This window comes from Scyliorhinus canicula, chromosome 21 (genome assembly GCF_902713615.1).
Source record: "Scyliorhinus canicula chromosome 21, sScyCan1.1, whole genome shotgun sequence".
Taxonomy (NCBI): Eukaryota; Metazoa; Chordata; class Chondrichthyes; order Carcharhiniformes; family Scyliorhinidae; genus Scyliorhinus; species Scyliorhinus canicula.
Window position 1 is genome coordinate 41,951,727 of NC_052166.1, and position 13,111 is coordinate 41,964,837.

Here is a 13,111-nt window from a genome sequence, read left to right on the forward strand (position 1 = left end):
GCATCATCGTGCACGTGATTGACGCGGCCCCGTTCCTAGCCCATTTCCTGGACGTGAATACGTCGGGAACTGGGCCGTGTCGGGCCGTTGCAAAAGTCAGCCGTTTTCACGGCCGACTTCGCGATTTTCCGCGGGTGCGGAGAATCGCGCCCCTTAGCTCTGGTATTCCCTCCTTAAACCTCTCTACCTTCCTCTCTTCCTCCAAGAAACGTCTTAATTCCACCTGTTTTGACCGCCGGTGGTCGCACCACTTAATCTCTCATGTAGGTTGTGGTGGTGGCAGTTGTGTGCTGACCCTCTGCACGACTAGGTGAGCAAGGAGCTGGGGGGGGAAGGAAGGGGCTGGGAGGGGAAGGGGCTGGGAGGGGAGGGGCCTGGGAGGGCAGGGAAGTTGCGCGATGGAGAGGGTGCGCGATGGAGAGGGATTGGTGGGGAATGAGGAGCTGGGGGGAAGGAAGGGGCTGGGAGGGGAGGGGGCTGGGGGGGGGGGCAGGGAAGGTGCGCGATGGAGAGGGTGCGCGATGGAGAGGGTGCGCGATGGAGAGGGTGCGCGATGGAGAGGGTGCGCGATGGAGAGGGTGCGCGATGGAGAGGGATTGGGGGGAACGAGGAGCTGGGGGGAAGGAAGGGGCTGGGAGGGGAAGGGGCTGAGGGGCAGGGAAGGTGCGCGATGGAGAGGGTGCGCGATGGAGAGGGTGCGCGATGGAGAGGGTGCGCGATGGAGAGGGTGCGCGATGGAGAGGGTGCGCGATGGAGAGGGTGCGCGATGGAGAGGGTGCGCGATGGAGAGGGTGCGCGATGGAGAGGGTGCACGATGGAGAGGATGCACGATGGAGAGGATGCACGATGGAGAGGGTGCACGATGGAGAGGGTGCACGATGGAGAGGGTGCACGATGGAGAAGGTGCACGATGGAGAGGGTGCACGATGGAGAGGGTGCACGATGGAGAGGGTGCACGATGGAGAGGGTGCACGATAGAGAGGGTGCGCGATGGAGAGGGTGCGCGATGGAGAGGGTGTGAGATGGAGAGGGTGCGCGATGGAGAGGGATTGGGGGGGGGACGAGGAGCTGGGGGGATGGAAGGGGCTGGGAGGGGAGGGGGCTGGGGGGCAGGGAGGGTGCGTGAAGGAGAGGGTGCGTGCCGGGTAGGAGGTTGGGTGCACGCTGGGGAGGAGGGGGGGGCGGGGAGAGTGAGTGATGGAGAGGGTGTGTGCCGGGGAGCAGATGGGGGGGGGGGGGTGTGCCGGGGAGGAGAGGGGGGGGGGGGGTGGGGTGGGCGCATGCCGTGAGGAGGGGGTGGGGGTGAAAGGTTGGGAGGGTGCATGCTGGGGGGGGGGGGGGAGAGTGAGTGATGGAGAGGGTGTGTGCCGGGGAGCAGATGGGGGTGGGGGGGTGGGGTTGGGGGGTGTGTGCCGGGGAGGAGCGGGGGGGGGGTTTGGGGAGGGTGCTTGCCGGGGAGGACAATGCGGGGGTGGGGTGGGCGCATGCCGTGAGGAGGGGGTGGGGGTGAAAGGTTGGGAGGGTGCATGCTGGGGAGGACGGGGAGAGTGTGATTGTGAGGGTGTGTGCCGGGGAGGATGCTTGCCGGGGAGGAGTGGGCGGGGGTGGGGTGGGTGCATGCCGTGAGGAGGGGGGTGGGGGGTGCATGCCGGGGAGGAGGGGGGGCAGGGAGAGTGTGATGGAGAGGGTGTGTGCCGGGGAGGAGGGGGTTTGGGGAGGGGGCTTGGCAGGAGGGGGTTGGGGAGGGGGCTTGGCGGGGGGTGCCGGGGAGGAGAGGGGGGGGGGTTTGGGGAGGGTGCTTGCCGGGAGGAGAGGGCGGGGGTGGGGTGGATGCATGCTGTGAGGTGGGGGTGGGGGGTGCTTGCCAGGGAGGGGGCGTGCCGGGGAGGAGAGGGGGTGGGGGTGGGGAGGGTGCGCGCCAGGTCATCACCCAGCGATGTTGACCGCCCTGGTGGGAGCCGCACGTCTACATATTGCCCTGGGGGAGCTGGAGCAGGAGCGTGCCAGGGAGGCAGTGGAGGCTGCGCAGAGGAGCGTGCCGCAGGGAGGCTGGAGGGCCACCCGCACGACAGGGCGAGGAGGAGGAGGTTGTGGTGCCACGGCGACGGAGATCCTCGATGAGGCCCCGTGTTTACCGGCCCCGCTCGTCGTACCAGTACCTCACGGACCGGGCATGCAGGAGGAGACTCCAGATGAGCTGGGAAACCGTGGCACACATCTGCCATTTGATGGCACACCTGGCACCGCGTGGCATTGGGGGGAGGATACCCTCTCCAAGTGGCTGTCAAGGTTATGGTGGGCCTGAACTTCTATGCCACGGGGTCATTCCAGGCACCAAGTGGGGACCTGTCCGGCATCTCGCAGGCATCGGTGCACCGGTGCATCCGTGCAGTGACAGACGCCCTATATGCCATTGCGGACCTCTGCATCCAGTTCCCTGTGCATCGGGCCAGCCGGGATGCCCGTGCAGTGGGCTTCGCTGCAGCGGCCCGGATGCCTATGGTCCAGGGGGCGATCGATGGGATGCACGTCACCATGCGGCCATGTTCACAAATAGGAAGGGGACCTATTCCATGTACATTCAGGTGGTCTGCGCCCACCGCATGATGCTCCTACACGTCTGCGCCCGGTACCCGGGCAGTGTACATGACTCATTCGTATTGGCGCAATTTTTCATCCCCACCATGCTGGCCTGAGGGGCTGGTTGCTGGGCGACAGGGGTTACCTGTTGCGATCGTGGCTGATGACGCCTATACGGAGGTCACAGACGGACACGGAGAACCGCTACAACGATGCCCATGCAGCGACCAGGGGTGTGATAGAGAGGTGCTTTGGGCTGCTAAAGATCACCCCTCACACACCCACTGGCGCTCACCTCACTCCATACCCCTGCACGCATCAGACAGAGCACAAAGGCAGCTTCTGTAGGTGTAAAAGTGATTTTAATAACAAACAGTTCACATACATGCCCTAGCCCCAGAACTAATCAGTGCCCTGCACCCGTGCCAACTTACTTAGTGTCTAATTTTTTGGCCTTAAGGGCCCGTTGACCACGTCTAGGTGGTTCCCCAGATGGTACAGCGGAATTGGAGGTGGACTCCTGTGATTTCTGCCCTGTGACTAGGGACCCCTTTGGCGGCCGTTTCCTGGGGCAGCCCGCCTAGATGGGCCACGCTGTGGCTCGGGCGACTGGGATGGCGAGCTGCCAGCCTGTCCTGCCCGTTGCCCACAAGCTACACCTGGGACGGAAGTGGGGGGGGAGGGGGGAGTCCGAGTGTCACGGTGTTCCGGGACCTCCCGTACAAGGGGACCCGGAACAGGCCCCAACACCTCCTCCTCCCTCGGGGTGCCCGATGGCCCCCGAGCCTCTACATGGGTTGGTGATGTGAAAGGATCGAGCACCTGACGCACCTCCCCCCCCCCCCCCCCCCCCCCCCACCCCAACCGACACCTGGGTCTGCAAGTATGGAGCTATGGAACTCAGGGAGTTGACCAACCCTATCTGTGTCTGGGCGATGCCGGCCAGCACCTGGGCAATGCCGCTGATGCCCTCAGCAATAGCATGCAGAGACTGGGCCATTGCCTGCAGAGACTGGGCCATTGCTTGCTGAGACTGGGCCATTGCCTGCAGAGACTGGGCCATTGCCTGCTGAGACTGGGCCATTGCTTGCTGAGACTGGGCCATTGCTTGCTGAGACTGGGCCATTGCTTGCTGAGACTGGGCCATTGCTTGCTGAGACTGGGCCATTGCTTGCTGAGACTGGGCCATTGCTTGCTGAGACTGGGCCATTGCTTGCTGAGACTGGGCCATTGCTTGCTGAGACTGGGCCATTGCCTGCAGAGACTGGCCAATTGCCTGCAGAGACTGGGCCATTGCCTGCAGAGACTGGGCCATTGCCTGCAGAGACTGGGCCATTGCCTGCAGAGACTGGGCCATTGCCTGCAGAGACTGGGCCATTGCCTGCAGAGACTGGGCCATTGCCTGCAGAGACTGGGCCATTGCCTGCAGAGACTGGGCCATTGCCTGCAGAGACTGGGCCATTGCCTGCAGAGACTGGGCCATTGCCTGCAGAGACTGGGCCATTGCCTGCAGAGACTGGGCCATTGCCTGCAGAGACTGGGCCATTGCCTGCAGAGACTGGGCCATTGCTTGCTGAGACTGGGCCATTGCCTGCAGAGACTGGGCCATTGCCTGCAGGGACTGGGCCATTGCCTGCTGAGACTGGGCCATTGCCTGCAGAGACTGGGCCATTGCCTGCAGAGACTGGGCCATTGCCTGCAGAGACTGGGCCATTGCCTGCAGAGACTGGGTCATTGCCTGCTGAGACTGGGCCATTGCCTGCAGAGACTGGGCCATTGCCTGCAGAGACTGGGCCATTGCCTGCAGAGACTGGGCCATTGCCTGCTGAGAGTGGGCCATGGAGTTGAGCGCCTCTGCGATCTGCTGCTGGCTCTGGCTCATGGCTGCCTGTGAAAGGGCAGCCATGTGCTGGGCCACGGAAGCCCCACATCTTGCATACAGCAACTCATGTCTGACACCGTCGGACCCATTGCCTCCACTGCGGAAGCCACCCGTCCGGTGTCAGCCTGGGTGGCACGCATGATCGGCACCACTACCTGTTCCTGCACACAGGTGGACTCCTCCACAATCGTCTTCAGCTGCCACAAGCCGGCTGTCACCCACTTCGGGCGTCCCTTGGTCTGAGCCAGCATTGGGTCTATGAGTGGGTGTGGTAACTGCAGGAACCGGGGACCCGTCTGGGCAGCAGATGGTTGCCTGCGCCGGGCTGCCCTCCGACCGCCCAGCCCCTACCTGCTGTACCGGGATGTTGGGCTGTGTTATGCGGCACCAGTTAGTGTCCCAGATGCCTCATCGCTAAAGTGCCCAACCGTGGTGAGTGCCTCTGCGATGGTGGAGGGTGTAGGAGATAGCAGCGGCGTAATGGCACGCTCCTCATCCAACCCGAAGTCCAGGGTCCCCTGGAGTAGTGATTCATGTCCATCCATCCCCTGTGTGTGTGTCGTGTGCGTCAGGGTCCTGTGCGTCAGGGTCCTGTGTGTCAGTGTCCTGGGTCGGCTGTGATGGGGGCCTGTTGCTCTGGCTGCCCTCCTCGTCGCTGGGTGTGGTCTGCCGCACTCACACTAGGTGTGAGCGGCGTCCATCTGGTGCTCCGGGTCTGTCCCTGGCACGTGGCCGCCCTGGGACGTCCTGGGGCGGCATCCGCCTGATGGGCCCGGTCTGTCCCCCCTTCCCCCATATACCCCTTCCCCCATATCTCCATATCCGCCCTTCCCCCATATTACCCCCTGCCCCCATATCCCCCCTTCCCCCATGGAATATATGGGCAGATATGGGGGAAGGGGCAATATAGGGGAACGGGGTTTATGGGGGAAGGGGGTTTATGGGGGAAGGGGGGAGATGGAGGAAGGGGGGAGATGGAGGAAGGGGGAGATGGAGGAAGGGGGGAGATGGAGGAAGGGGGGAGATGGAGGAAGGGGGGAGATGGAGGAAGGGGGAGATGGAGGAAGGGGGGAGATGGAGGAAGGGGGGAGATGGAGGAAGGGGAGATGGAGGAAGGGGGGAGATGGAGGAAGGGGATATGGGGGAAGGGGGATATGGGGGAAGGGGGAAAGGGGTTGGGGAAGCGGGCTATGGGGGAAGGGGGGTATGAGGGAAGGCGGATATGCTGCCAAGCTGGTGCCCCTGCACGAAGCAGCCTCCACCCGCTCCCAAACCGACCCCGTACCCACCATCCATTTCCTTATCATGGCTATGTTAGCCGCCCAGTAGTAGTTGCTGAGGTTCGGCAGTGCCAGCCCCCCCTCGCTACGGTTCCGTTCCAGCATCCCCCTCTTTAGCCGCGGGGACTTCCCCGCCCAAACAAATCCCAGGATGATTTTATTGATTCTTTTAAAGAAGGACCGCGGAATGAAAATAGGGAGACACTGAAAAATAAACAGGAATCTCGGGAGGATTGTCATCTCGACTGTCTGTACTCTCCCCACTAGTGACAGCGGGAGTGCATCCCACCTCCGAAACTCGCTCCTCATTTGCTCCACCAACCTGGACAAGTTCAACTTATGCATCTTACCCCAGTCGCGCGCCACTTGTATCCCTAGATACCGAAAACTTTCCCCAACCAGCCTAAATGATAGCTCCCTGAGCCTATTCTCCTGACCCCTCGCCTGCACCACAAACATCTCGCTTTTTGCCATGTTCTAACCCCCCCCCCCCCTGACCATTCCCTTCCATCCCCTTGCTGCTCTAAGTGCAATTGCCAGCGGTTCTATGGCCAACGCAAACAGCAGTGGAGAGAGGGGGCACCCTGTCTTGTCCCGCGGTGTAGTCTAAAATACTCAGATGTTGTCCTGTTCGTCCTTACACTAGCCTCCGGGGCCTGATATAGCAGTTTAACCCAGTCCACAAAGCTCTCTTCAAACCCAAACCGTCCGAGCACCTCCCATAAATAGTCCCACTCCACCCGAGATGGTGGCTTGCGACATCGTCGGGGGTAGCACCCCATTGTCCCTCGCCTCGGTAAACACCCTAACCAGCACCGGCCCCAGTATACCCGCAAACGTTTTGTAGAACTCCACTGGATACCCGGCCGGCCCTGGGGCTTTACCCGACTGCATGGCCTTCAGGCCCCCCATTAATTCTTCAGCCCTAATCGGGGCCCCCAGCCCCTCTCCCATCCCCCTGCCCACCTTTGGGAAGGTCAGCCCATCTAAGAAGCGCCCCATCCCCTCCGGCCCCGTGGGGGGGGGGGGGGGGGGGGGGGGGTTCCAAGGTATACAGCTTACTGTAAAAGTCCCTGAATACCCTGTTCAGCCCTGCCGGGTCTCCCACCCAGGTCCCTGCCCCGTCCACTACTGTCCCTATTTCCCTGGCCGCCTCCCTCTTCCTAAGCTGCTGTGCAAGCATTCTGCTGGCTTTCTCCCCACACTCATACACCGCGCCCCTGGCCTTTCTGAGTTGCTCTACGGCCTTCCCAGTGGGTAGCGCTCCCATCTCCGCCTGCAGTCTCCGTCGTTCCCTAAGTAGCTCTGCCCTCGGGGAGTCCGCATATTCCCTATCCGTCCGTGTCATCTCCTGCACCAGTCTGTCCATCTCTGCCCTATCCGTTCTGTTCCTATAGACTCGGATGGAGATCAGTTCCCCTCTCACCACCGCCTTCAGCGCCTCCCAGAGTACCGCTGCTGAGACTTCCCCTGTATCGTTGACCTACAGGTAGTCCTGCATGCAATTCCCCACTCTCTTACACACCCTCTCCTCTGCCAACAATCCCACCTCTAACCTCCATTGTGGGTGCTGATAACTTTCTTTGCAGACCAGCAGGTCGACCCAATGTGGAGCATGGTCCGAAATAGTGATCGCCGAGTATTCAGTATCCCTCACCCCCTCCAAAAAGTCCCTACTCATAATAAAGAAGTCAATACGAGAATAAACCTTGTGAACATGTGAATAGAACGAGAACTCCTTCCCCGTCGGCCGGCTGACTCTCCAGGGGTCTACCCCCCCCCCTCCCCCCCCCCCCCCCCCCCAATTTGTTCCATAAACCCTCTCAGTTCTCTTGCCATTGCCGGGACCCTGCCCATTCTGGAGCACGACCGGTCGAGTTTGGGGTCGAGGACTGTATTAAAGTTGACCCATAATCAACTTGTGCGAATCCAAGTCGGGGATTTTCCCCAGCATCCTTTTGATGAAATCTACATCACCCCAGTTTGGAGCATAAACATTCACTAGTACCACCTTCACCCCCTCAAGCTTGCCCCGGACCATAAGAAATCTACCACCCCCATCCGCAACTGTGCTTTCCGCCTCAAATTTAACCCGTTTGTTAATCATGATCGCGACCCCTCTGGTCTTAGCGTCAAGTCCCGAATGGAAGACCTGGCTAACCCAGCCCTTCCGTAATCTAATCTGGTCCGCCACTTTCAAATGTGTCTCCTGCAGTAACATTACATCCGCCTTCAGAGCCCGTAAGTGTGCGAACAAACGTGTCCTCTTGACCGGCCCGTTTAATCCTCTAACATTCCAGGTGATCAGCCTGGTTGGAGGGCACCCTGCCCCCCTCCACGCCGATCAGCCATCCCCCTTCTTGGGCCCACCCCCTGCCCATGTCCTGCGCCTCCCCTGGTCCGCCTCTTGGCAGCTCCCACCCCCGACTCCTTCCCTGTAACCTGGTTCAGTTCCCTCCCTCGTCAGCAGATCATCTCCCCCCCTATATACTAGCTGTATACACACCCCCCACCTCGCTCCCGTTTACTAGCTCAAAGCAGCTAGCCTGGTGGCTCTCAACTCCGGCGCCACCATGGAAAACCCCCATTTCTAAAGGGATGATGTACATATACCACACAACGCACCAACACCTGTCTCAGGCCCAGTACAGAACCAATATAACAAGGGAGGACCAGTATAGTTCTTTATGATCAGTGCCATCAACTTCTCCCAAGAAAAGGGACGGAAAACTAACAGGAGTGGATCACAGGATAACAAATGGACAGGATCCAACTGTGGGTCTATATTTCCCCGCCACATACCCACCATTGTTAATGAAAAAGAGAAAAAAAAGGATCAATCAAATGAGAAGTGTCCCACAGATCAATGAACACCAGACAGAAGAGTCCTTTCAGGATGTCGCTAATAAGTGGCTTCAAGAAGGGACATCCAAAGCTTCAGAGGGCAACAGGATATCAACCCCATCCCCAGACCTGGCCCAGTCCAGCACACTCTGACACATCACAAAAATCAGCCCTTCAAGACCTCCAGCACACCCCAAAACCTATACCCAAGCCTGTCCTCCAACTCCTCAACCACACCCAGGGTGTTCATCTGAGTGAACAGCACACTGCTCACCAACGAAAACGCGAAAGCGCAGCCACTCCAGCGCTCACATCTCGTGACTCCGCCCCCCCCAGAATTGACAGAATGACAGTACTACCAGCAACCAGCTTGCGTTTGCTTTGCGTTGTGTACACAAAAGGATGAATTTTAGGCAAATTTAGCACTCAATTAGATAACACTGAAGTGGATACGACAGCTTAAGATCAAGTTGTGTGAGAGTTCATGATTGAAAGAAGACATGCGGTATTTTAACTGAACAATACGCCATGCCTTAATAATTAGATTATTCGAAGTGATTACAGCAGTTTTTGAATATCCCACTTGTCCTGAATTTAAGACAGAAGAGATTAGCAAAATTGAAAAAGCATTCGGAATGAAAACTATAAACTTACCAAAGCAATCACACTGCTTAGAACTCATTGAATTTACAATGCAGAAGGAGGCCACTCGGCCCATCGAGTCTGCACCGGCTCTTGGAAAGAGCACCCTACCCGAGGTCAACACCTCAACCCTATCCGCATAACCCAGTAACCCCACCCAACACTAAGGGCAATTTTGGACACGAAGAGGCAATTTATCATGACCAATCCACCCATCCTGCACATCTTTGGACTGAGGATTTTTAAAAATAATTTTATCCTAGCAGTATTTAAACTGGAGTACCTTGGCATGTTTTTGTATCATCAGCACGTTTACTTTCAAGTACTTGGCTTTGTAATTTTCAAATATTCACATTTTCCATTACATCTTATTTCACTGCATTTTACAAAATAGTACGTCAAATATTTAACTCGCATTATTTTCTGAATGGAGAACACAAAACTCTGCACTTTATGCAGAAATAACCTTCAGGAAAATTCACATTGTGATGTTGAAATTTAATTTTCAGCCCTAAGTATTTTTGCCAGCAACTGCCCTGTAATGCCAGTGAGCAGACAAAGATGGAAACCTTAGGCATAACCTTCAAATTACTTACTTAGGAATTGGCACCCTGATCAGAGTCCCATCCACTTCTGGGTTCAGGTTCATTCCACTTTCTCTTATGGCCTTGGTGGCAGCCATCGTCGCCTGTGAACCAGATCAAAAGGTAAAGGGCATTAGCAGAATAATTACTTACAGATGACTGTTCCGTCTCCGTCCGGCTAATCTATTTGCCCAGAACATGGAAACGTTTACCTCTTTCACCAAGAATATCAGGAAGTTAGATTCAGTCCAAGCAGCTTTGATCCCACTGCGAATTGCGAGCTAAGTCCATCTGCACACAGGGATAAAACTGTGGTATTGCAGAGGAGGAGAAAGGAAACGAAAAAAATTTTGAAAGAAAAAAAAGTTCTGCCTCTTTGAACATATTTTCAATGGTTTGAGGCCATCTATTTTGGAAACCACAAATTAATGCTCTAGGGAATAGCTGCAAAACCAAGATTTTTTTTAAATCAAAGTTTTTTTAAGTTTAAATTGGGTGTCTAATAGTTTTATATAGCGTTTATTATAAATTAAATCAATGCATTTTCTAGATGAAGAAATACATGTAACGTGCATTATTGTTAAAGGATGTCAATCTGACATCAATAAAAACACAGGTAGTTTTAAAGAGCAATTTTGGGCTTATCAGAAAGCAACGAATAGAAGGATTTTATAATCAAAACCAGGTTTCCTCCTAATTGTGTTAAATAGTTATTTTATTACTTACTGGACACAGATTTACTAATTAATCAGCTACAAATTATTTCTTGATAAAGTAGAAATAACGACGTGCATCAGCACCAGGCAGTGACACTATTTACCAACGCAAATATGGACTCAAAATTTCAATAGAAACGCCCCTAAATCTCACGTGCATTGAATAAGCGAGATTGATTTCCAGCTAATATTCCTGGGTCCTGGGTTCAGCTTTGGTCTCACTGTGCCTTTTACTTGATAATTAGTCTCCCTGCACCAAACATCAAGGTGACGCTTGCTTAGGAGTTGCTCTGCTCTAAAGTCTTCACAAGTGCAAAACCACATGATGACAGATATGCAAAAGTAGCCTTTTGTGACTGTTTCCTTTCTCCCTTCCACTAGGATCAAATGGCTAATGGGGTCTTGGTCTTTACCTCACAGTGGTTGGAATTGAAAAGTGAGGAAGCGATGCCTCAGTTTTGCAGAAACCCCCAGATGTTCGGGGAGTCCAGCGAATCATGCCCATATGTTCTGGGCATGCCCAGCACTGGAAGAATTCTGGAAGGGGGTGGCGGGGACGGTGTCGAGGGTGGTTGGATCCAGGGTCAAACCAGGGTGGGGACTCGTGGTTTTCGGAGTTGCGGTGGAGCCGGGAGTGCAGGAGGCGAAAGAGGCCGGTGTCCTGGCCTTTGCGTCCCTAGTAGCCCGGCGGAGGATCTTGCTGCAGTGGAAAGATGCGACGCCCCCAAGTGTGGAGACCTGGGTCAATGACATGGCGTGATTTATAAAGTTGGAAAGGGTCAAATTTGCCTTGAGAGGATCAGTACAAGGGTTTTATAAACGGTGGCAGCCTTTTTTGGACTTCCTGGCTCAAAGATAGGTATCTTGGTCAATATCACAGCAACCCAGGGGGCTTCGGTTATGTAATTTAACATTGTGTTAATTTAAGTTGTTGTTAATATGTTGGGTTGTTCATTGAGGAGGGACGAAGGTTCATGATTGTTGTCATTATTGTTATTGTTGGTATTTTAGTATGGTTCAATGTTGTAGTATAAATTCAAAATTTTTCAATAAAATTTTTTTTTTTAAAGTTTTGCAGAAATCTGGTCAAACCCCATCCTGAGAACTGCATGCCGTTTTGGGCACCAAACCTCAACAGCCTTGGAGAAAATACAGTGCAGAGTCACCAACATAATACCAAGGCTTGAAGAGTTAAATTATAAGGACAGGTTGCACTAACTTGGCCTGTATTCCCTTGAGCTTAGAGAGTTGTGGTGTGATCCAATTGAGCTCTTTGAAACGATAGTGATTCAATAGGGTAAATACAGAACATAGAATATAGAACAGTACGGCACAGAACAGGCCCTTCGGCCCTCGATGTTGTGCCGAGCTTTGTCCGAAACCAAGATTATTCTGTCACTCTGTTGTGCTCCATGTGCCTATCCAATAATCGATTGAAAGTGCCTAAAGTGTCCGACTCCACTATCACAGCACGCAGTCCATTCCACACCCTAGCCACTCTCGGAGTAAAAGACCTACTATATCTCCCACCCCAAACCTTATAGTTATGCCCCCTTGTAACAGCTACATCCACCCAAGGAAAGTCTCTGAATGTCCACTCTATTTATCCACCTCATCATCTTATAACCTCTATTAAGTTGCTTCTCATCCTCCTCCGCTCCAAAGAGAAAAGCCCTAGCTCCCTCAACCTTTCCTCATAAGGCCTACCCTCCAAACCAGGCAGCATCCTGGTAAATCTCCTTTGCACCCGTTCCAATACTTCCACATCCCTCCTATAGTGAGGTGACCAGAACTGCACACAATACTCTAAATGTGGTCCTGTACAGTTGCAGCATAACCCCGCGGCTCTTAAACTCAAGCCCCCAGTTAATAAACCCTGTGGTACACCGCTGGTAACTGGTCTCCAGTTTGAAAATTTTCCATCCACCACCACCACCCTCTGTCTTCTATGTGATACAGGTGAACTATTTTCTCAGGTGTTGAATCAAGAGAGCATAATATTAAAAAGAGGTGGTGATTTGGGAGTGAAATCTGGAAGCAGTTTTCATCTGGAGTTCTCTTCCCGCAAAAGCTTGTGGATGTTGAGTCAACTTAAATTTTAAAGACTGAGATTGATAGATTTTTATTGGATAAGGGTTTCAAATTAATACAGCAAAAGCTAATCCCCAATCTGGGTAATTTCAGTCATAACAGCTGGGGAACAATTAGCCTTCAGGCCGCTGAATAAGGGAGGAAAGTGTTAGCCAGGTTTCGTACTCCTGATCACTATTCAATGCAAAATGTAATTATCAATGAGATCAGGACTGGGTTGTGAAGTTTTTTATGGTCAAATAGTTTGTCTACGCTTACACATTTTATTAAAAGATGGTCACTTGGCTGAGGGAGCAGAAGACTGTTATCCCTGTAAAACATTACTCCAGCAAAAGTCAACCTTGAGGGGAAAAGCAGAGAAATAGGAAACAAAAAGGGGAGAAATGGGGAATGTTAATGATGCTGGTACTTAGTACAAATAAAAACAATTAATATCCTCTGAGGGATATTTTAAATTCCTGCAGAGATGGTTTACAAGCCAGATGTCAAAAA

The 13,111-nt window shown here is 54.4% G+C and overlaps 1 protein-coding gene across 6 annotated transcripts in view; it reads right to left on the reverse strand.

Annotated features, from left to right (window-relative positions):
* mrrf (mitochondrial ribosome recycling factor) overlaps positions 1–13,111 on the reverse strand; it is a 76,494-nt gene that overhangs the window by 23,732 nt on the left and 39,651 nt on the right. For all 6 annotated transcript variants that reach the window (XM_038781561.1, XM_038781560.1, XM_038781557.1 and 3 more), the window contains one exon: positions 9,825–9,916. In XM_038781561.1, the coding sequence (XP_038637489.1) occupies positions 9,825–9,916 (92 nt within the window). The remainder of the gene's footprint in view (positions 1–9,824; positions 9,917–13,111) is intronic.